General features: G+C 37.3%; 1 protein-coding gene across 2 annotated transcripts in view; it reads left to right on the top strand.

The window, feature by feature from the left end:
* The window catches only part of DCDC2C (doublecortin domain containing 2C), a 183499-nt gene that overhangs the window by 1606 nt on the left and 156593 nt on the right, over positions 1-25300 (top strand). For both annotated transcript variants that reach the window (XR_458801.2, XM_007476177.2), the window contains exon 2: positions 2884-2935. Coding sequence is in view for 1 of the 2 variants with exons in the window: in XM_007476177.2 (XP_007476239.2) it covers positions 2884-2935 (52 nt within the window). In the remaining variant the exon portion in view is untranslated. The remainder of the gene's footprint in view (positions 1-2883; positions 2936-25300) is intronic.

Here is a 25300-nt window from a genome sequence, read left to right as displayed (position 1 = left end):
TAGAATCAATACTATGTATTGGTTCCAAGGTAGAAGAGAGGTATGGAATAGGCAATAGGGAGGGGTTCAAGTGACTCATCCAGGGTCACATAGCTAGGAAGTATGTAATACCAGATTTGAACCCAGGACTTCTATGACTCTAGGCCTGGCTCTCAATCCATTGAGCCACCCGACTGCCCCTTCCCAGTCTACTTCTTTTTAATGACTGCTTAGCACTGCATTGTTGAACCTATAAGCACATGTTCCAGAGGTGGGGGCACTTAGAGCCCTTTCTGTGGGCATGCCCATTGTTGCCCCAGCACAGAGTTTGCCAGAGTTTCTTATTAGAAAGCCAGATGGATGCAGGGTGGGGCTGCTCCTCTTTCCCCCTCCATGCAGTTTGCAGTTTGGACACTCAGGCTTCAAAAGGTTTGCCATCACTGGTTAGCACATATTGACAAACAGACTTCAGTACAATTGTGACATGTTTTGTCTCTTGCTTTGGGCTATAAAATCCTGGAAGGTAGAGATCATCTTACTTCCTTCTGCAGTGTTCTATAGGTTCTAATCATCAAGCATCCCCAGTTTCCTCACCTATTAAATATGAAGTTAGACTAGATGATCCCTAGAATCCCTTTCTAGCTCTTAAATCCTATTTTCTAAGGTCTTTTACAGCTTCAATATTGAATGTTCTATATCCCATTTACTTAAATTTTTTTTATCCCATCTACTTTTTAGCATTTTATGATTTAATTGTGTGTTGGACCTGAATCAGATCTGAGGTGGAGTCTTGGTTCTGCTGTTTATAATTCAGGTGATCTTGGACATCCTTTTTGAGACTCCTTTTCCTCAGCTATAAGATGAATATAATTGTTGCTACATCCCATTTCACAGGGTTGGTGACTGTGCATGTATGGTGCTTAGAAAACTATAAAGTAGTTCAATGTAAAGCATATATATTTAAGTCATTTATCAGCAAGAATTTTTTAAGTTGGCACTTAATATTTACTATATCAACATAGTACTTGCTACTTTATTTTGTACTGTTTCAGCTGCTTTTTTTACTGCCTTATTTCCTGACAGTTTTTTTTTCAGTCTATTTTTTTTTGGTCCATTATGCTTGAAATAAAAAGACTGAAAGGAATTTATTTTCTCATTCTTCCAAAAATGTTTTGCAGGTAAGTAGAAAATGGGATCTAATAGTATTTCAACCTGAAATCTTCTCCCCCAACCCAATCATTAATGAACTTATATAAATATCCCTTTGTCTCACTTAACTCAATTCAATACATATTTATTATGAGGTATAACACAGTGTGATAGAAAGAGTGATGGATTTGGAGTCAGAAGACCTAGGTTGAAAATCTGGTTCTACCACTTATTATTTGTATAAAATTGGACAAATTATTTAACTTCTCCAGGCTTCAGTTTTCTTCTCTGTAAAAAGAGGGGAGTTGGATTTAGATGATGTTTAAGAACCTTTATAGCTCTAAATCTAGACTCCCTAGTGCCTACTATGTGCATGAAACTGTGCTAGGTGCTGAAAGTAAAAAGACAAAATTGAAAAACAATTCTTGCCTTCTGTGAGCTTACATTATGCTGAAGTAAAGTAACATATAACTCAATAAATATAAACATTATAATCTGAGGAGGTGGGAGAGGGCACTAACCATTAGGGAAATAGGGAAAAGCTTCTGCTGAGCCTCGAAGGAAATTAGATTTGAAAAGATAGTAATAAGAAGGCAGACATTCTAGGCACAAGAGATGGCCTGCTTAGAGATCCAGAGGTGGAAATAGAATGTAAATTCAGTTGAGACATTGTAAAAGGAAACAAAGATACTATTAGTAATATAATTAGATGGATGCTATAAACTTAAAACAAAGTGTCAAATTGAGATGGAAGTGAGGCAACATGCTATGATGGAAAGTTAAGAAGACTGAGAATCAGTCAATTTGTCCTTATTTACTACTAACAAGGCATAGCTAGCAAGTCAAATAGACTTCTCTGTGCCTCAGTTTCCCTTATCTGTAAATATTTGGACCAAGTGATTTCAAAAGTGTCTTCTAGGAGCAGCCAAATATCATGGTAGATAGAGAGCCAGGCCTGGATTCTGGGGGTTCTGTGTTTAAATCTGACTTATTTGTGTGACCCTGAGCAAGTCACTTAACCCCCATAGCCTGGTCCTTAAGGAATTTTCAAAAGGAAAGAAAGCAAATGACTGGGGTATGGTTTGACCATGTATTAGAAAGAACAATGAACCAAAACCCAGGAGATTTATGTTTCAGTTCTGCCTTTAATTTATTATTTAATTTGGGTAAAATCACTTCACTTTTTGAAATCTTACTTTTCTCATCTACAAAACTGAAGTGTTTGTACTGGTTACTTTACAGAGTTCTTAGGAAAACATTATATAAAACTTGTAATTATAGGTAAACATTGCTAAAACTTTAGGGACAAGACATTAATATTTACATTGCTGCTTATTTTACTATTAAAACTATCACACTGAGCCAGGCATGATGGGATTATCTGTAATCCCTACAACTACTGGAAGCTGAAACTGGTGGGTTGCTTGAGTTTGGGAAATTGGAACTGCACTGAGGCTAAAGCTGTTGAGGCTTCTGCACTAAGGCCAGTACCAATATGATGAGCCCTCTGAGAGCAGAGATTAAAATTTCTGTACCCATTGGGATTGGGCTAATGAGTGATTGTTGCATTTTCTACTCAGTCAAGATAAGGAGAGTCATTCTCAACACACCTTACCCTGTCCAAAACTCAAACAGAAATTCAATTATGTTCATGGTAGGAAGGATGCTAGTCATAAGTAGCCATATCATATTTCATGTTTATGTCCATCTGCTGAAACATGTTTTTTTCTTAATTATATTCATTTCTTTTTGCAGTTATTTCCACATAGCTCCCCGAAAACCCACAAGGATGAAAAAGTTCAAGGAAGTAAGTGTATACTGTTAACTAGTAAGTGCAAAATTGGAATATTATAGAAGTTTAAACATTAGCATTAAATTCATTGACATTTTAGGAGCACTGACAAAATTTCAGAGCAATGTGTGGAAAGTATGAGATTCAAATTAGAATTATTTTTGAAATCGGCATATTTTAGTTACTGTGATGATGGGAGTCAATAAAAACTCCTACCTTACTATAGCTACTAGTCTGCCAATATTTATAAAAACTTAATTTAAAAAATTTGATGTTCCCTGGCAAGTCACTTGACCCCCATTGCCTAGCCCTTACCACTCTTCTGCCTTGGAGCCAATACCCAGTATTGACTCCAAGATGGAAGGTAAGGGTTTAAAAAAAAATTTTTTTTTTTGATGTTCAAGGTACAGAAAGATGGATATCAGGAAAAGTTTTGTTAAACTGATGAATAAGGCTACTAATTTTGAATCATAGTAACATGGGATTTATATCGAAAGTGTTCCTAGTGATCATCCAATCCATTTTACAGGTATTGAAACTTGTCTGAGGTCACTTCCAGGGGAAAATCACTTAAAGCTTAAATTTGGATCATGATTAAGTTCTCCTCATAAGGCAATAGGAAGGTGTAGAGTTGAAAGAAAATTATCTCACTTTGATCTTTCAAAAACTTTATTTAAAGCAAAAACACCAGAGTTTCCCTAGCCTGAAATTGACTATCCCTGCTAAACCCCAAATCTTTTTTTTTTATATATATTTTATTTGATCATTTCCAAGCATTATTCGTTAAAGACATAGATCATTTTCTTTTCCTCCCCCCCACCCCCCATAGCCAACGCGCAAGTCCACTGGGCATTAGATGTTTTCTTGATTTGAACCCATTCCTTTGTTGATAGTATTTGCATTAGAGTGTTCATTTAGAGGCTATCCTCTGTCATGTCCCCTCAACCTCTGTATTCAGGCAGTTGCTTTTTCTCGGTGTTTCCACTCCCATAGTTTATCCTTTGCTTATGAATGGTGTTTTTTTCTCCTGGATCCCTGCAAGTTGTTCAGGGACATTACACCGCCACTAATGGAGAAGTCCATTACGTTCGATTATACCACAGTGTATTAGTCTCTGTGTACAATGTTCTCCTGGTTCTGCTCCTCTCACTCTGCATCACTTCCTGGAGGTTGTTCCAGTCTCCATGGAACTTCTCCACTTTATTATTCCTTTTAGCACAATAGTACTCCATCACCAACATATACCACAGTTTGTTCAGCCATTCCCCAATTGATGGGCATCCCCTCGTTTTCCAGTTTTGGGCCACCACAAAGAGCGCAGCTATGAATATTTTTGTACAAGTCTTTGTGTCCATTATCTCTTTGGGGTACAGACCCAGCAGTGCTATGGCTGGGTCAAAGTAAACCCCAAATCTTGTCAGATTCAAAGGTCCCCCCCTTGACACAGGATTGGTCCTTATATAGACCAATCCCAGGCCTCTGAAGTAAGGAGGCATGGTTCCTCCCTAGCATGGGATTGGCCCAATTCACGACTAATCCCATGCCAGGAAGTAGAGGTTGTGGTCCCTCCCCCAGCACAGGATTGGTCCATTCAAGACTAATCCCACACTAGGAGTAGGGGGATAGACCCCTGGGGCACTCTGGGGGATGCAGTTCTCCTGCCACAATATTTAAAAACCCACATTCTGTAAAATTGAAAATATGTTACTCTAAAAAAGACCTATATTTCCCAGGAGCCCACTGACTTCCTGTCATTACATACTTCCTGTAGATAGGGGATATTAGGTGGGGATGTGGAGGGTCCTGCCTTCTTTGGCTTGATGACAGCAAGCTTGGTGGTAGTAAGGAAGGCATCTAAACTGGCTGATCAGCCATGGGCACATGGTCTTTATTTTGTATCCATTTTATTCCTTTATTTCTAATGATCATTAATAAATCCCTTAAAATATAATATTTTTATCATTGAGATTAATTTAAAATTTTACAATTGCCCTGTGATCCTTTGGGAGACCAGTCTTCCTAGTGGATCATTTCAAACATAACAAACGAAAGATACATACCTTTTACAAGGGGAAAATCCAACAAACTGAGGATAATGAAACAAAAGGGAAACGAACAAAACCGACCAAAGGGTAGTCAGTCCCCTTCCGCACAACATACAAAATAAAAGCATTTAACTAAACAAATGCAGTTAATAAAAACAAATGCATTTTAACAAAACAAATGAATTTAACCCTCTCTCCCCAAGTTCAATTTTGCATATCCGGTTTACTCAGGATCTTCCAGAGCAGCATGTGGTCTCTGAGGGCATCTCCATGGCATCTTCTGCAAGGAGTTCAGTCTCTGGATTCCGGGAGGCAGCAAATTTCTTACCCTTAAAGTTACTTTAAAATAAGTTAAACTTTTCATTACAAAATAAAAACACAAAGGTATTCAGTAAATAATGTAGGTCAATCATTTATTTCCTCAATGCAGAGAAGAAATGTTTAAAACATAAAAGACTTATCAGATTAGATTGATAAAGATAGCTTATACTATAGGAATTCATAACTCAGATTTTCCTGAAAGGCTGATGCTTAAAACATAGAATATTTAGTGGGAGCATTCAAAGAGCTTTTACCATTCTTTTCCTCAGTTCTGTAGTATTCAAACAAATCCTCCCTCAAAGTTAATCTCTTTTGGCATGCCAGGGCTTGGGCTCATCTTCCTATTTGTAGACATCTCCTCTGAGAAGCATTGTAGGAGTTCTATATAACTACTTCCTACAGTGTAGTTGCCACTGACTTAAAGGCAGGAGATTCCCACCTCTCAAACTTTTTAACTCCAAAAACTGGATATGTCTTTCTCAGAATTGTTCTTTAGTCACCTATGTTCAGGGAAAGAAACACAAGACAAAAGGCTTAGCCAGAACCTTGATATAGTGACTCAGACTCACCTACTTTATAGTACTTGCTCTAGTGAGAAGGTACCATGGCTTTTAGGGGGGATGGAGCCTTTCAAGACAGAGAGAGAGAGGGGGGAGCTAGATGACTCAGTGGATTGAGAGCTAGGACTAGAGACATGACTTTAGACATGTCCTAGCTGTATGACTGGGCAAGTCACTTAATCCCATTTGCCTATTCCTTACTACTCTTCTGCTTTGGAACTGATACTTCATATTTATTCTAAGACAGAAGTTAAGGGTTTTAGGGAAAAAAAGCCATTCTTATCATAGTCCAGTTAACATGATGGGTGGCTAAGGAAAGGACTAGAGAATAGTGTTTATATATATATATATATATATATATATATGTATATATATATATATATATATAATTTTTAAAGCAACAAAGTAATGACACTGACTTTATGGGGTTTGGAATCATGGAACATAGAATAGGAATTGGGAAGAGTATATTAGTATGTTAAAGATGAAAGAACATCTCCAAACTTAGAATCTCGAATATTACAAACAAAAGAACAAAGTCTTAGATACAGAATATAGAATGTTAGAATGGAAAGGACCTTATAAGGAAAATAGACTCTCAGAGCTAAAAGAGACCTTAGAAGCCAGAGTCTGGATAATCAGGCTGTCAGAGAGGGGATTCCCCTTGAGGTTCAGATTAAACTCATTGATATCTGATGCCTTTTGTAACTGCGAATCTGACACAATAATTCACTTCCTCACCCTTACCCCCTAGATACATTACTAGCATTAGTGGCAGATAGGTACTTTTTGTGATTTTCGCAGAGAACAATTTTGTGTTCCTTTAAAATCATATATTTAAGATTTTATACAAACCAAGGTTTTAAGGAGCCTGGCTAGTAAAAATTCCAAGAGACAGAATTCCTGATATTAAAAATCAATTTATTAATTAGGCTGGCCAATAATAGATGAATCAGTGATTTGGTAATCAAAGACCAAAACTAGGCCCATCTTAAATGTCACCTTCTTCTTCCTGACAACACATTATTGGGCCCTCCTTTGGCCAGAAAAAGTCAACTTTGATTAGTGGGCACTTAATGAGAAGGTGGGCTAAGAGTTCTCAGCCCTTTCTGATTACCACATCTTTGAGGGGGACCAGCCAACTAAGAATGTGGCCTGACAGCCTTTAGCAATCTGGGCAAGGGAAACCACTTCACTTGGATTAGGCTTCTCCTTCTTGATTCAAATCACCCCAAATCTTAATGAGGCAAGGAAGGATAGAAACCATGCCCCCTGGGAAGGGATCTAACCCAAGCTGGGTCTTGTTTATAGAGTAAACAGAAATTAGTTCCGAGTTGAGTGGGGCCCAGCCCAACCTAGTTAGAGAGCAGATGCTTTAAGAGCAGTAATGAGATGACATTTCTAGAATTTTCTAGGGAGGGATTTCTCTTTTAGTGTAAGAGATGGCCTTTTGACAGAGAAGGGAATATTGTAAATTAATATTGATCATAAAATGATACAGCATTGAAGTTAATTTCTTCAGGAAAAACACATTTCTGTGGCCAGATCAACATTTCTAGGAGAATGGGAGCTTTCCTGGATGCTTTGGCTACTAATGCAAGCTTGTTTCAAGCTATTCTGACTAGGGTAGAGGAATACTCTGGGTTGGGGGAGGGTAGGGAAGGGAAGAGAAGAGAATAAGCATTTCTATATTTCTACTTTTGCCAGGCACTTTTACAAGTATTATCTTACTTAATAGGATGGAAGTGTTAGGGTCCGAGTTGCAGAACACCCAAGGAGCACACGAAGACTGCAATTCAAGCAAGGGAAAGTCTTTATTACTAGCATGCTAGGGGAAAGCTCAGCCAAGGAGTTCTGTCTTCCCAGAGTTGGGACCCTACATATATATACCTCATAATGTTACTTAACCTGGATGATTGTTTAAACCCTAGAGCACTTTTTGGCTAGTTATTTTGCTGAAATGTTGCAACAGTCCTGAAACACCCTGCGGTCAGCTATCTGCTGAAATGTTTGCAACTGGGCAGCATAGCTGGAGGATGTGTTTATGAGATGGGTTGGAGTTCCTGTGCCCTTTTTCCTTTTCTTCAGAAGAAAGAAGAATTTCTGCCAATTTGAGCTATTCCAAAGTAGAATGGCCTGGCTCAGGGAGCAATGGGTTCCTTCTCTCAGGAGGTTCTGAAGAAAAGGGTGGATGATGTTCATGAATGTTGTAGAGCAGATTCTTGTTTAGTAAGGATTAGATTAGAGGGATTGTGAAGTTTTTCCACATTTCAGGTTCTGTCGTCCTGTGATGAATGCCAATTCCTGCTAATGTACAGTTCGTCAATATTTATTTAATGAATTATAAACTACTTTCTGCAGGTTATATAGACCAAGGTGCCTTAGAGTACAATCTGCTACAGCTTTGCCTTGAGTGGTCTGAAAGAATTCATCTTCAAAATAAATGCTTCTGACAAAGAAAGAAAAAACATTTTACAATATAGTGCGAAGTGTTTTGTGTGGAAGCAAGAGCTTATGTACTAGTGGTGTAATTAGTAATGTATTAGATAGTAGGGTGGTTGAGTTGAGGTAATTACTTTTCTTTGGAGTTGTACCCAAGTTTGGTTCCTAAGACTAATCGATGACTACTAGTTTTTAAAAGTAAGAAAGCCATACTGTTGGGTTTCTGAGATCACCTTGTGAATACAATAGTAATTCTTAGGACTTTACAAAATGGAGGCAGTGTGGTACAATGTGTAGAATACCAGACCCGGAGTCAGGGAAACTGGATTTTCCCTTCTTTCATTGCTTGTGTGACCTAGTCAATCTAACCCTTGGGCCCTTCATTTATTTAAAAAAAATAGTGTTTTGGACTGAATGATCTTTAAGCTATCCCTTCTAATTTTAAATCAATTATCCTATGACCCTTATCTGTTGATGGACTCTGAATCTGTGTGCTTGAGTTTTAATAACAAAATAAATTTAATTGTTATTAAGCATAGGATCATAGATCTAAGTGACTTCAGAAGCCATTTAGTTCAACATCTTCATATTGTAGAAAATCAAAACCTAAGACAGTTAAATGACCAGGCTAAGGTCACACAAGTAGTAAATGCCAGAGGGAGAATTATTCCATACACTAGAACTTTATTTAAAATATTCTGCTTAAAAGTAGGACCTCCTAGAACTCTATGTATTTTGTTACTAGCAATACCAGAAAGAAATACTCATTATTGATATACTCTCTTGGGCTGGATTCCAATAACAGGCATTCTACTGCCTCTGTATTTCTAAACAGTTTTTCTTACAAGAACCTAATGAGGTAAGTAGCACATTATTGTCCCAGTTTTAGAGTTTGGGAGCTAAGCCTCAGAGAGATTAAAACAAACAAACAACTGTCCATTAGCAAGAAAGCCAATGTCAGAGGCAGTCTTCCATTTCACCATGATTTTATTCTAAAAATTATGTGACTGGTACTAGGCAAAGTGTTTTATAAATATTATCTCAGTTGGTCCTCACAACAAATTTGGGAATGTAGGTTCTATTATTATCTCATTTTACAGTTGAGAAAACAGGCTAAGTGACTTGCCCACCATCACATAGGTAGGAAATGTCTGACACTGGATTTGAATTTAGGTCATTCTGACTCCAGGCCCAATCCTTTATCTGTAGGCCACCTTACTACCACCAACCAGCTAATCAGTCATTTATTAAGCACCTGCCGTATTTGAGACCCTGTGCTAGGTGCTATAGAGATCCTGAGCCTAAAGTGAAATGGATAGTCCCTGCCCATTTAGAGAAGTTTGTATTTTAGCAACTAGTGAATGTTTCCCAATTTGAATTTAAATGGAGAAAAAATTAGATGATCTAAACACAGCAGGCTGTTAACCTTTTGCTAAAACGAAACAATGAGCATCCTAGGGTTTTGTTGAAAGGAGAAGTTTCCTATACTTCAGGAAACATAGTAGGAATGTGAGTCATTCAGTTAGTTGCATTGATTTTCTGTTTGGGCAAAAATGTATTAGTGGAAAAATTGAATATAAAGCTCCAGAGACCTTGACTGAGTATAGAAATTTACTTACAATTAATTAGAAAGCTATTTTATACACTTAATGAAGCCCAAAGACATGATTTGTAAAATATCCTAGTGTAATAAATTTGCAATCACATTTCATTTAATTGGGGACTCGAGTGGGTGGATAGAGGAAGACTAGGTAAACACCCTTGGGGCCTTGGCTTATTGCTGGCTTTTCACATTTGTTTTAATGAGAAAAGTCTCATTTGAACTCATGAGGCTTCCTGTAGTTCAGTAGGCTCCAGCCTATCATCTGTAAAGATTTTGTTTAGGCGCAGAGATCCTGGCTAGTCCCTTCACTAACATGTCTAGGAACCCATGAATTAAAATTCTTTTCCATAAGCTCTTCTAATATATCAGAGTTGGGGTCCATTCTCCATCAGTCTATCTCCAAGGGCTGAGTGTAGAGTGCCCCTCACTTGCTGGGCATAACAAGAAGCCCAAAGAGTGGAAACTGCCTCAAGTTTTAGTGGAGGATATTTATGGGTATGAAATGTGGCTTTTACTTACCCTTGTTCTTACTTTTGTGCCTGTCACCTTTTATTCAGAAGTGTTATGGGCAATAAGTGGCAGCCATGAAGGAAGCAATTATTAGGTGACTATGGTATGCAGACCCCATAGCTAGGTATTGTGAGAGATTAAAAAGTTTACCTAAAATATAACCCTTAATTCATGGAGCCTACTGTCTACGAGTGAGATGAGATATTAACAGATATAAAACAACTTGGAGTTATTTAAGAAAAGTCATAACCTATACTTAACTGTATGTGACCTAGTCATCCCATCACTAGGCATATGACCTCAATAATAATAATTATAATAATAATAGCACTTATAATAAAATGGAATTGATAGAATAGCATTAATAACAATGGTATTACTATAATAATAGCATTTATATAAGGTTTTATGGTTTGCAAAGTACTTTATAAATATTATTTTATTTTACCTTCATGATGTGGGTAGGTAGTTGCTATTATATTATTCCTATTTCACAGATGAGGAAACTGAGGCAGATGGAAGTGACTTGCTCAAGGTTACATGGCTAATAAATAATTAAGGCTGGATCTAAACCCAGGTCTTATTGACTCATTTCCAGCACTCCTATTCACTGTGCCACCTTGCTATTAGGGGGCAGCACTTTTTGTGATAACATGAAACGAAACAAAGAGGATGACTTTTAATTGGGTAATGACAGAACTAATTTTGGAATATGAATATAATTGAATATTGCAGCATAATAAGAAATAAGAAATATGAGAAATTCATAGAATATAGGAATATTTGTATGAACTAAGGTAATAGTGTAGAGGAGGGAGCAAAATATATTTCTGTTAATTAAAAAAAAGGACTCCTTAAAATAAGAAGATGGGAGGGGAATACTCCAAATGTGGCATATTGCGTGAATTTTCATACAAAGTCACTATATTGTTGGTTTTTAAAAATGGTTTTATTTTGTAACCAGTGTGAGATTTAAAATGGTTGAGGTCTTAAACTGTAGTGATTAAAATAGTGGAAGATATAAATTGTGATAGATATAAGAGAGGGTGAGTAAATTTGACTGCAGAAATATGTTTCACTACAGTGTCTTGGGTTTAAAAATCAAATATAAGGTGGTTGCCAGGGAAATATTCCCAATTATTCAAATACCCAAGTCAATTGGGTTTTATAGAGATTTTAATTAACAATACAATGAGTAATCAAAGAAAGAGAGAGAGAGTAAGAAAGGAATAAGTATGAAGGGCCTCAAGCCAATATGGCCTTGACCTGAGTCTTAAAAGAGAAATCAGTCAGTTTTTTAACACTCACCACGAGGTCTGACTAAACAAGGATACTAGTGACACCAGGCCAGCGTCCTTCCTCAAAGAGTCTTCCAGCCAGAGATTGTTTCAAAGGGCCTCTCTCAAGAGCCTCCAGAGCTCCTACCCCAGAGGGACAGAGCCCCTCAGAGGAGCCCTTCAAGGAGCTCTCCTTCAGAATTAGATTTCCTCCAAGAGCACTTCTCCTCAAAGAGATCTCTCTCCAAGGAAAGAGCCCTCAAGCATCAGTCCTCAAGGAAATGAGTCTCAGAATGAGATCCTCCAGAATGAGAATCAGAAATCGAGATCCCTGAATGAGATCCAAGCTCTTATTTTTAAGGGCAAAATTTCCTCTGTCACCTCCCCTAAGTCCTTACATCTACCAATCACTGTAGATGTTTCTAAAGGACCGCCCATTTTGAATTCACAGCTGAGTAGTTTTAATCTCTTTAGTAAGTCAGAAAAAAATGCTGCTGTGTCGACAAATTTCATTAAGAAAAAACTTCTGAATAAGTTATCACCCTTTTAGGTTTAAGTAGTTTACAAGTTGCCCCACCTATATGGGTACCTAGCATCCCATTGTATCAATTTTAAAAACAGGCATGACTCAAAGAACTTCCTGTCCTTTCCATAAGCATGGGTCAAAGCACTTTCATTGTTCAGCAAGGAGTTTTTTCCTGTCCTAAAGCAGTCCTAAGTAGGGTGGAGTAGGGATATTCCCAAGGCAAGGAGTTTTCACATTCAAGTAGAATTCTCACTGTCTGCTAGGGAATTTTTTTAAGTAGAAGATTCCCCAATGGGGAAATTTCCAACATTCATAAATCTGAGAAATTTTAAGGTTTACACCAGAGAGCTCACATAGAGTGAAGGTAATAGGGAAATGTTTGAAATGTAAAAAACCACATCAATAAAACTTAAGAAATAAAAAAAAGGAACCAACGTAGAGACAAACAAATAGAACCAGTAAAATATATAGTAACTACAACAATACAGCTGAAAACAACTCTAAAAGGCAGTTGAAGCAAAGACAAATCTTGGCCTTGGAGAATATATGATTTAAAAAGCTTTCAGAATAAAGATGGGCAACTAGAGGTGGGAAAGGTTGTCTGTGATATTTGATGTAGTCTCTGTTGCTTGGTTTGATTTAAGCATTTTCTTTGTTAGAAGGGAGGAGACAGAGGTCGATGGGGGGAGTATATTAGGAAATGACCATGATATAAACAACACAGGGCATTAAACTGACAGTAGAGAATATAAGATCATTTTGGGTCCTTAGTATAATAGAAAATGGAGGAAGGCCCTGAAATATGGGATAATCCTTACATATATGGTAGGTCTGTCAGCTTTGCTTTGGTCAAAATAAGTCCCAAATCTTTGAAAATCTAGGGCTAAAATGTTCCAGTTCTTCTCTACTGGTTGATTGATGAATTCAAGAGGATTGGCTTTATACTCTGGACTTGCCAGGATAGCCAGAAGGCCCCTATAAATCTCTCCCAGCAGCTTGTTCCTACTGATGATCTCTCTACCTGGCTGCCCTCTGACAAGCTGATTCAGCATTTGTGGAAGCATTAAAAATGTCAGTTCCAAGCTATAAATTCTGTCTCCCCCCATTTTTTTTGCAGTGGAAGGTGCCTTTATAATGTGAGATATAGGACTTGGGGGAATTATTCTTTGACATGCATGGGTACCACACAGCTGAATTTCAGCCTTGTCCAGAAACTTGGGCCTCTTTTGAACCTTGCTATCAGGGAAAGCTAAAAACATTTTGAAACACACTATATAGCAGGAGTTTTTAATCTGGATTCCACAAATAACTGTGCGGTTCACAGATAGATTTCAAAGGAGTCTGTGAAGTTGGATGGGAAAAAATATTGCCTCTTTATTTTCACTGGTCTCCAATGGAAATTTACATTTCAATTATGAATGTGGACAAAAAAAGTATTCTGAGAAAAGGGGCTAAAGATTTTAGGATTCCATTAGGAATGTATAAGACACAGCAAAGATTAAGAATTCTTCTAGAGAGTACTCAGCAATTCTGAGACAGATCTCGTTCCAATCACATTAGATTGAGTTTGGGAGACCTGGCTTTGATTTTTTTTCCCAACACTTAATAGTTATGCATCCATTTTCCCTCCCCTAAACTTCAAGCTGCCATCAAGTCACATCTTAATGTCCAGGTTCTCCAAGGAAGTGTTCCTCAATGTATAACATATCCCTCAGAGGGAACTTTAAGCTTCAAACTTTTGTATCCCCTTCCTTACCTCTCTTCTTTTTAAAAATTTATTTATTTATTTAGAATATTTTTCCATGATTCCATGATTCATGTTCTTTCCCTCCTTTTTTCCCTCCCCCCTCCTGGAGCTGACAAGAAATTTCACTGGGTTATACATGTATCATTGTTCAAAACCTATTTCCATTTTATTCATATTTGCAATAGAGTGACCTTTTAATGCCCAAACCCCAATCACATGTCCATTGAACTACAGGATAGATTATATGTTTTTCTTCTGCATTTCTGCTCCCATAGTTCTTTCTCTGGATGTGGATAGCTTTCTTTCTCCCAAGTTCCTCTGAATTGTCCTGGATTATTGCAATGCTGCTAGTAGAAAAGTCTGTTACATTTGATTGCCTTACCTCTTTCAATAAAAATGTATTAGTCCTCTGCTTCATTCCATCTGGGTCCTGTGTAGGTGTGGTGCTAGAGGACCTGGCTTCAAAGGATGGCTCTTATTGGCTTTAACTTTTAGTAAGTTACATAATGTCTCTCATTTTTTCCATCTGTATAATGAGAGGAATGGATGACCTCTAAAGATCCTTCTGGTTCAGAGTTCTATGATGAATTAATTTATGTTGTTGTATTGATGGGAGAGGCCTAACCTTTCTTTTAGCACCAAGATAAATATGTTTCCATTTTTTAGGGGCCTTCTGGAGACGAAGCAGGTAGAATTACAGAATTTCAGACCTGGAAGATACCTTTTATGGAATGTATAGGCCAGTTCCTTCATCTTATGGATGAGCAAATCAAGACTCAAAGAGAGAAAGTGACTTCTCTAGGGTCACAAAACAAATTGGTAACAGGGATAGAATTATAACCCAAGCTTCAGCTCAAGTTTCTGTGTTGTTTTCTGGCAGATATGAAATATTGGGGAAAACATAGAATAAAGAGTCACGGTTTCTTCCTTCCTTCCTTCCTTCCTTCCTTCCTTCCTTCCTTCCTTCCTTCCTTCCTTCCTTCCTTCCTTCCTTCCTTCCTTCCTTCCTTCCTTCCTCTTTCTTTCTTTCTTTCTTTCTTTCTTTCTTTCTTTCTTTCTTTCTTTCTTTCTTTCTTTCTTTCTTTCTTTCTTTCTTTCTTTCTTTCTTTCTTTCTTTCTTTCTTCTTTCTCTCTTTCTCTCTTTCTCTTTCTCTCTCTCTTCTCTCTTTCTCTCTTTCTCTCTTTCTCTCTCTTTTCTCTCTCTCTCTCTCTCTCTCTCTCTCTCTCTCTTTCTTTCTTCTCTCTTTCTTTCTTTCTTTCTTTCTTCTTTCTTTCTTTCTTTCTTTCTTTCTTTCTTTCTTTCTTAGTTCTTCTTAGTTCCTTTATTATTAATGTGGGAATAATACTTGCAATGGGGTATGCAACAGAATTATTGGGATATCTTTTAAGTGTCTAAGGTGGAGCTCCAACTCACGTCTTTCTGACCCCAAGACCAGCACTCTATTCACTAAGCCACAGAGTTATATTTTGGTTATATATTTTTTCCTGTTTCTTTCTTGCTATTATGAGTTTCCTTTTCAGTATTTGATATTGCTGATAATACCAGATGCCACTTTTATAATATAGGAGTCCTATACAAGTTAGATCATTCAGATATGATTATATTTTAATTAAAAACTTACTCTATTTTTTAATAAGTCACTGAATAACACTTCAAGATATTGTGCTGTCAAGAAATGTGTGACTTAAAAAAAAAAAGACTTATACCCATTTCCTAGATGAGAAAACTGAGGCTCTGAGAAATTAAGAAATTTGCTAATGATTTGGAACTATGCCCAAAGGACTTTAAAAGACCGTCTGCCCTTTGATCCAGCCATACCACTGCTAGGTTTGTACTCCAAAGAGATAATATGGAAAAATGCTTGTACAAAAAATATTTATAGCCACATTCTTTGTGGTGGCAAAAAACTGAAAAATGAGGGAATGCCCTTCGATTGGGGAAAGGCTGAACAAATTGTGGTATCTTTTGGTGATGGAACCCTAAAAGAAATTGCACTAAAAGAAATACTAAGCTGGAGGGATTCCATGTGAACTGGAAAGATCTCCAGGAACTGATGCAGAGTGAAAGGAGCAGAACCAGGAGAACATTATACACAGAGACTGATATGCTGTGGCACAATCAAAAAGAAGTAATGGACTTCTCTACTAGCAGCAATGCAATGATCCAGGACAATTCTGAGGGCCTTATGAGAAAGAACATTATACACATTCAGAGAAAGAAACTGTGGGAGTAGAAACACAGAAGAAAAACAACTGCTTGATCACATGGGTGGATGGAGATATGATTGGGAATGTAGACTCTAAACGATCACCCTAGTGCAAATATTAATAATATGAAAATAGGTCTTGATCAAGGACACATGTAAAATCCAGTGGAACTACTCATTGGCTATGGTAATGGGGTGGGAAGAGGTGAGAGAAAGAACATAAATCATGTAACAATGGACAAATATTCTAAATTAAGTAATTAAATAAAATTTTTAAGAAAAAAATAAAATAAATACATGAAAAAAAAGAAAAAAAAAGAAATGTGTGACTTATAGTGTAGTGGAGGAACATTAGACTGGAAGTCAGCAGATTTATTTCATGTTCTGGCTGTTGTCAAATAAAATGGTGGATCTTGGACAGGTTACTTTTTAGGACTTTATTTTTTTCACCTGTAAAATTCTAGGGCAAGACTAGGTCTAAGGTCCCCTTCTTGCTCTAATAATCTGTTCTCTAAGGTTACTTCCAACATTGATATTCCATGTTCCAGGGGTCCTTTTAGCACTGATATTTAATAAAAAAAACATACCTTCTGTCTTAGAATGGATGGATTCTATGGCAGAATGGTAAGGACTAGGCAGTTGGAATTAAGTGACTTGTCCAGGGTCACACATCTAGGAAGTATCTGAGGTCAGATTTGAACCAGGTCCTCTTGACTCCAGGCTTGGATTTCTATCTACTATGCTACGTAGCTGCCCCTGATGTTCTTTAAAAAATTTTTTTTCCCTTTTAATTCTGAGGTTCAATCTTCTAAGGACTCTTACAGCTCTGACAATCTAAATTCCCTTTTATCTCTGACTTTCTAAGGTTAATTAATTAATTTATTTATTTTCGTTTCAGGGATTGCCTTTAGTTGATAAAGAAAGCAAAGCAAAGATGTCTAGAGGGACAAAATAACTGAAATCAAAAGTGACATTGTCATTTAAAAACTATCTGAAAGGTAGACTAAAATGTCTTTGGATTTATAGTTTGTCAGAGAGAAAACAACTGAAAAAGAAATTGGTTTCTATGTTCTTCAGGGATTGTAGTGTTAAAGAAGTAGAAGACTTGGGTTCTATGCCTAGTTTTGTTACCAAATGCCTAGTTTTGTTACCAAATGGCTGAGTGGCCTTGGTTTCTCTGAGCCTTAGTGTTTTTTAATCTATAAAATAAGGTAGTTGGTGTAGGAATTCTTACAAATTTAAAATTCATTATTGTTATAGTAATTGTATAAAAATTTGAGAACTTTTTAGAAGGGGTGCAACCCTAGAGGAATCCTTGATCCCATTTTTCCCCCATGATGTGGAACCTATTTTACCAATCCCAATGCCATGTTTGGGCCTTAGAGATTTTCAGTGGCCACACAGGTAAAGAAAGAAGGAGCCAGAATTTGAACCTATCTCTTTTGATTTCAAGACTGTTCCCCCCCCCCCCACCCTCCCCCGGCCCGCCATTATACCACCAATAGCATGGAGCTTACATGAAATTGGAATACTCAAACATAATATGATTAATTCCTAGACAACTTCTAAGTTTCCTATATTTATACTAGTTTTCTCCTAGGCTTTATATATGCCCTGTTCTGATGTATCACAGCATCAATTGTGCCCTGGTCAGGGCTTTGGAACTGCCAGGTAAAGGTGTTTTCCATACATTCTATTTGGAGTGCTATCTCTGTGTTCCCAAACCTCAAGGTGAGCTGAAATTTACTTTTTTACAGCTTCCATGAGTGACTCTTAGTTCTTTCCTTTGAGTGTAGGTAGAACAAGTCTTAATATCTCATGCAGATGACAAACCTTTCAGATATATGAAGACAAAAATCATGGCTATAAGTTTATTCTCATTAAATGTCATTATAATAGATTCACCTCATTATCCTAGACTATGAAGATCTTTTTGGACCCCAATTCTGTCATCCAATGTGTTAGCTTACTATTATAGCCCCAAGGTATAAGCAAACTTGATATGCATATTATTTAGGCTTTTAACCAAGTCATTGATAAAAATATCAAGCAAGGTAGGAGCAAGGACTGTGAGAACACTGTAGCTTCCACTATAAAGATCTCTCTCCATAGTGACATTGATTCATCAATTACCATTTTTGAGACTTGTTATTTGGGCAGTTAGAAAGTCACCTAATTACTTTTTTTCAGTCCATACTTTTCCATCCTGCCAACAAGGATAGCATGAGATGATAATTTGTAAAATGTTTTGCTGAAATCTGAGTGTATTTTGTCAATGTACCTCACCAATGTACAAGTCTAGCAATTCTGCTATAAAAGGAAGTGCGGTTAGCCTAGTATGATTTGTTCTTAATGAACCAATTCATACTTCTTTCACTTTCTGTCTATTCATTAAAAAATCTTATCTGAAGATATGTTGGAAATATGAATTGAAGTTGATCAAGCTCACTGGCTTATTGTGTGGAAACCCCCATTTTGAAGAATGGAAAAGTTTGTTCATTTCTAGTCTTGCATAACATTACCTATCTCAATGGTTTTATTTATTTATTTTTTAAAAAAATCAATAAACATTAAAAAAAATTGGAGTTCCAAATCTCTCCTCCTCCTCTTTCTTCCCTCTACCTCCCTGAAATGGTAAGCAATATGATTTAGATTTTTTACATTTGTAATCATGTGACACATTGACAGAAGAAAGAAAATGAAAATTTAGTAAGTTTCAGTCTGCATTCAGATTCCATCAATTCTTTGGAGGCAGATGGCATTTTCCATCATGAGTCCTTGGGCATTTTCTTAGATCACTAGATTACTAATACTTGTTATTCATAGTTGTTCATCTTACAATATTGCTATTTTTGTGTACAATGTTGTTCAGGTTCTGTTCATTTTATGCTGCGTCAGTTCAGTTAAGTTTTTCCAGATTTTTAAAAATTCTCCTGCTTGGCATTTCTTATAGCTCAATAGTATTCCATTATACTCATATACCACAACTTGTTCATCCATTCCCCAACTGATTGGCATCCTCTCACTTTTTAATTCTTTGTCACCCCCAAAAGGGCTACTATAAATAATTTTGTATGAACAGATTTCCCTCCCACCCTTAAAAAAATCTCTTTGGAGTATAGACCTAAGTGGTATTTCTGGATCAAAAGATATGTACAGTTTTACCAGGCTTTGTTTTTAAACAATTTTAATTAATAATTTTTCATACCTCCCTCCTGACTTTATGAGTCTTTTTTTAAAAGAAGAGAAAAAAGGAAGCAATTCAGGAAAACTCTCCAACAAATCACTGGAGTCTGAGAGGGGATGAAATATTTCCTACTCATAGTTCTTCACCATTCCAATGAAAGGAGCAAGGTGCATTTTCTCATCTCTTTTTTAGGTGCGGGGTTGGATGCAAACTTGGTCATTATAATTATGCAACATTCAGTCTTTGGTTTTAAAATTTTTATTCTTTCCATTTATACTGGTTAAATGATTATTTTTTGCTTACTTCAGTCAACATTTGCTTGTATGTTTGCATAAGGCTTTGCACTTCTCTGAAATCTTCATATTCATCATTTTAATGGTAATATTTAAAACATTCATTCTCTGGCAGGCAGTTCATCTGAATCTGATTGCTTGAACACTTATTTCCCCTTTTTATCATATTTTTCTTTTTGAATACTTTTTTCTATAACTCAGTCTGAAGATCGTTCTTCTTTGTGGAGAACATAGAAATGAAGTAGGATGCCAATAGTTGTGAATTATATCTTCACTTATTGCCTTTCAATCCATTTCTAAGCATCAGTATTTACATGCAGCAAGATAAGGGAGTGTAAACACATTGCTTCTTGAATCCAAGCCTTCAGTGCAGAGGCAATGGGATTCTAAACTTCCTAGGTGTCATGATTTTCGATCTAGTCTTCTAGCAGGGAAAGGAAATTTCCATGGCAGAACCAACTTTGCAAGTTGCCTTTTGAGAACCCCCATATTCAAAAGTTCCTGTGTTCAAGAATTTCAGGCATGGATCTTGTAGAGACAGATTTTCTTATACACCCTGTTGCTTAAAGAAAGAAGACAGTCTTATGTATCTTCTCCATTTAAGTCTTTGGAAGGTCAGTATCTTACTTGGAGTCCCAAATCACTAAAGTTTTAACTGAATCAGAAGCTGTAGAGGGAGTGAGAGGCCCAGCAAAATCCAAAGGGATCTGGTTAAATAGTGCCAGACAGAGACTCTGAGACCCAGGTCATTGGGAACCATGCAAGGACACTGGCCACTCTGTAATCATGCAGCATCAGTGGCGTGAATTGTTCCTCTTCACACATTTTTTTTTGGCTAAATTTATTCCTTATTTCTATGAAATTTGTGTTTATTTCCACAATTCCCTGGTGATACTTGAATATATTTCTATAAAGCTGTACTCTTGGTTTATGAGAAAGATTCTTTTTTTGTTATTGTTCTTATAATACTATTGCAATAAATACCATTTCTTGAGCTAATTGTGTCACCTGGCAGACTATTGGGCCATAAACACATCAGTGGGGACTCAGAAGCTAGTGTAATGAGGGGAGACCCATGGAATACCTTGAACCTGGTATATTTTTTCCCTGGGACAACCATTCTGAAAATGTGAGTTCAAGATTGTCCCTTGTCTAGAGGGACCACTACAGTAAGAAAAAAAATAGCAGTGTTATTTTCCCCATAAATATAGCATAAACTTTTCCCCTAAATACATATAACATCAGTTGTAAAGAATGCATGGAAAGGCACACACCTTAATTATAATAAAGAGTTGCTAACATTTATATAGTGCTTACAGTGCTTGGCATGGAGCTAAGTGCTTTAAAATCTCATCATCTGATCTCATGACAATCCTGTAAGTGCAATTATTTTATAATGGTGTAACCGAGGCAAGCAGGTTAAGGATAGAGCTTGTGAGTGTCTGAAGGTGGATTTGAACTTAGGTCTTCCGGACTCCAGGTCTGGCACTATATCCACTCTGCCACTTAGCTATCTTCATAGATGGAGAACATGATTGGCCAGGGTACTTGGGTAGAGGAGCAAGTTATACTTCTAGTACATCAGTGCTGCTCTTGTCTTCTGGTGAACCTGCTTCCTGCTAGACTTGCGTAGCATTGTAACTGCTGGGTATGCAATCTCTGCTGGACCTGTGGATGTGATTGTAGCCTCTTTGGGCAATGCTTATTGTTCCTGCTTTTTAGTAGCTGCCTAACGTTGCTCTTCTGGTCCTGTAACTCCATATAGATATGAATCTACTGCGTTTAAGTTTATGGAGCTTCTTTCAGTGTCTAGATTCTGGTTTTAGCTCAGGTGCTGCTTTTTCTATATAACCACCCCAATCCTTCATTATTTGATGGCTCTTCCAAAAATCCCTGCAGAGCTATGTCTGACCTATTGCACTTTTTAGGAGATCTGTGTACCTGCTATAAAAATGAATCTGTGTTAATGCAAACATTAAGCTCAGAGGACAAAGTATCATTGTATTCCTCTTATTTAGGCACATTCTTGCTTTTAATATGTGTGTTTTTTTGTCCCACAAGCTGCTCTACCATCTAGCCTCACATGGTTATTGTGAGGCTCAAGTGAAGATATATATGTATGTTTTAAAGGTTTAAAGTTTAGGGGGCAGCTGGGTATCTCAGTGGATTGAGAGCCAGGCCTAGAGATGGGAGATCCTGGGTTCAAATCTGACCTCAGACACTTCCCAGCTGTGTCACCCTGGGCAAGTCACTTGACCCCCATTGCCTAGCCCTTACCACTCTTCTGCCTTGGAACCAATACACAGTATTGATTCTAAGACAGAAGGCAAGGGTTTAAAAAAAAAAGTTTAAAGTTCATATAAATGGCAGATCATAATTTATGTGATAATGGCAGTAGGACTGAGAGGGACGATCCCAATGCTAGAGACATTTCAGGGAGGACTTGTTACTGATGGGGATATGGGAGGAATTGAGGGGGGATGTCATTAAGAGAGTAGAATAAATCAAAGGTTATACATAGCATCACAATATTTAGAACTGAAAGGGATATTAAATGCTATTTAGCCACTCCTTATTTAAAAAAATCTTTACCTTCTGTTTTAGTATTGATACAAGTATTGGTTCCAAGACAGAAGAATGCTAAAGGCTAGGCAGTGGGCATTAAGTGACTTGCCCAGGGTCATATTTGAACCCAGGTCTTCCCTACTCCAGATCTAGCACTCTATCCACTGAACCACCTAGCTACCTCCCTACTCTTTTCTAAAAATGAAGACATTGAAGCTCATTGAAATGAAATGGCTTCATTAAGGCATGTAGCGGAATCTAAGGCTTAGTTGTTTGATCCTGGTAAATTGACAGAGGTCAAGAAGTGTGAGTAAAGTGGTCATTTGTTGTCATTTTTTGGGGTGCTAGTGTGATGGAGTATGGGAAAAATATGGAGTTTCGTGTGTTCACTGAGGGTACCCAAACTTTGGCTTTAAAATGGAGAGATGAGGCTCAAAGGGCACGTTGAGAGCACTATATGTGTCTGGGACTGCAGTGAAAGTGCCACTATTACTGATTCAGCCCTGACTTAGTAATCACCCCTAGTTATTAGAGCACGAGTCCTAGAGCCTCTTGTATCACTCAGTCTCATGGTGAAGACCAATAACATAAGTCCTTTGCTTTGACAAGTGTGAAATGAAACTGTTATCTCTACCAGGAAGTGGTTTGAAAAGTGTATTGTCTTGGTATTTCTTAGTGGCTTGCTGTAAAGGGAATTTGAGTGAAAACAACAGTAGAGGAATCCTATGTCTAATTACTGGAGGTATTAATTACACAGATGACTTTGAGGTTAATGAATCATTAGCACATCAAAAGAGCAATTAGTTCATTGTTTCAATCTTTTGGAGCAATCAGGCAGAAAGATGTTTCTTAATGTTTAGGTGCCTTCATCAGATCATAAAGAATATAGGCACCACATTTTTGACTTTTAAGCCAAGCCTGTGAAAATTCAAAGGGTACAGATTTTCACTGTAGGAGCAGATCTTATATTTACTGTGATTCTAGTGTCATTGAATATATTTGAGATTCAAGATGGGGTCACAGTTATCATAGAAAAAGCCTTGGATTTGGATTCAGGAGACTTATACTAGAATTCCAACTTTACTATAATTTCCTTGTGTTATCTTGGGTTACTCACATTCCTCCTTGGGGCCCCAGTCTCTTTATCTATGAAGAAGTTTGGACTAGGTAGCTTATTAAGGTCTTTTCCAGGCTCTCATGCTTGTTATGATCCCGAGTTGCTTTCCCTTCTTGGACCTCAGTTTCCTCACCTGTGAAATAAAATAGTTGGGTTAGATGATATCTAAGTCCTCTGAGTGATCCTTCCTAAAGGATGCTGTTACTGTCCCATTTATCAGAGTATGCCCTTCAAGTCATTTTTTTCTTACTGGTAATGGTGATGGCTTTTTGTTCTTCATTCATAATGTCTGCTTAGTGACTAATGGCTCCTGAAACATCAGAGGGCTTTCTGACACAAATTGTGCAGTCTCAGGATACTTCAAAGGCCTAATCTTCCCTTTTAGAGGTATTATGGCTCACCCTGGGACACTTTTTCTCTTGTGCCATCTTCCCGATCTCTTTATCACTATCTTCCATCAAAATCTGCTCTTAGACAAAATGCTAGAATACTGATATTGGAAGAAATCTCCTATAACATTTGGTGTCCTGCCTCTCTTACAAGTGATCAAAGACCTCTGAAAAGGGGATCATCAGTTATACTTTTGGGGAGGTTATTTGATTAATTCTTTTAATTGGTTATTTAAACATAAACACAATTATATTAAACAGGATGTACATTCAACTGAGAGGTTTTCATTATAGAATGTATTTTTGCCCAGATGTAGTAATGCTGCTGGGGAGGTTTTTTTTTTTTTTAAAACCCTTACCTTCCATCCTGGTGGAGCCAATACTATGTATTGATTATTGTACTGTGTTAAGATTAAAATTTTAGGGAAAGCTGAGGCAGGTAGAAATTAGTTTCTCTCTTCCAGGAGTATTATTTTATGAGGTTTATTAAAGGTCAAGGGTTAAAGAAAATACAAGTAAGAAAGGCAAGTGCCAGGTGGGCCGAAAGGCTGAGGCAGGTAGAAATTAGTTTCTCTCTGCCAAGAGTATTATTGCCACACTCACTCTTTAAAAATATCAGTTTGGGAGGAGGAAGCTGGGTAGCTCAGTGGACTGAGAGGCCTAGAGATAGGAGGTCCTAGGTTCAAATCTGGCCTCAGACAGTTCCCAGCTGTGTGACCCTGGGTAAGTCACTTGACCCCCATTGCCCAGCCCTTGTCACTCTTCTGCCTTGGAACCAATACATAGTATTGATTCTAAGACAGAAGGTAAGAGTTAAAAAAAAAAAAAGAAATATCAGGTTGGTAGCCATGTTGGGGATGAATTGCAGAAAAGAGAGAGAGGAGTTAGAATTAAATGATTTGTTATTGAAGTTTTTAACCTTTCAGATCTTTAATCCCTTCATTGTTGGTTCAGGTGGCATTCACCATCATCTGGAATGATTGTATAAGGAAAAGGTTCAGTTTACTTGTGTTCAAATATCAGTTCTTTTCCATTTGTTACCAGTGGGACCTTGGACAAATCACTTAACGTCTCTTGGCTTCAGTTCCTCATCTTTGAAATAAGAGGTTAGACAAGATGGGCTGCAAAGTTCCTACTGGTTTAAAATCTATAATCCTATGATTATTTTGCTTAAACTCCAGAGGTGTGCTAGATCCAGCTTGAATTGGCTTATAAAAACCAATCATTAAATTTTTACTGTGAACATTTAATGTTCTGAAATGAGCAAATACTATAAATCAGGACTTGATTTAATGTTTCCCTAATTAGTCAGAGTAAATAAAGCGATGGAGAAGATATTTGTAATGCAGATCAAATTTAAAAGTATGCTACACATACATCTATTTTGGAAAAGCAGTTGTTAGACTCTTAACAGCATACCACTGCTCAAATCTGCCCTTAAAAGGTAGTTAAGCAGCATTGGAGACAGGAGAAGGCTTGATTTTTATCCCTCCTTTGGTGTATAAACAGCTGCCTGACCTCAGGTAAGCCAATTAACCTCTTTGAATCTCCAGACTTTGTGAGAGGGTTATACTATAGATGATGCTTGTGT

This window comes from Monodelphis domestica, chromosome 1 (assembly GCF_027887165.1).
Source record: "Monodelphis domestica isolate mMonDom1 chromosome 1, mMonDom1.pri, whole genome shotgun sequence".
NCBI classification, from domain to species: Eukaryota; Metazoa; Chordata; class Mammalia; order Didelphimorphia; family Didelphidae; genus Monodelphis; species Monodelphis domestica.
This window is presented reverse-complemented; position numbering and strand designations above follow the sequence as displayed.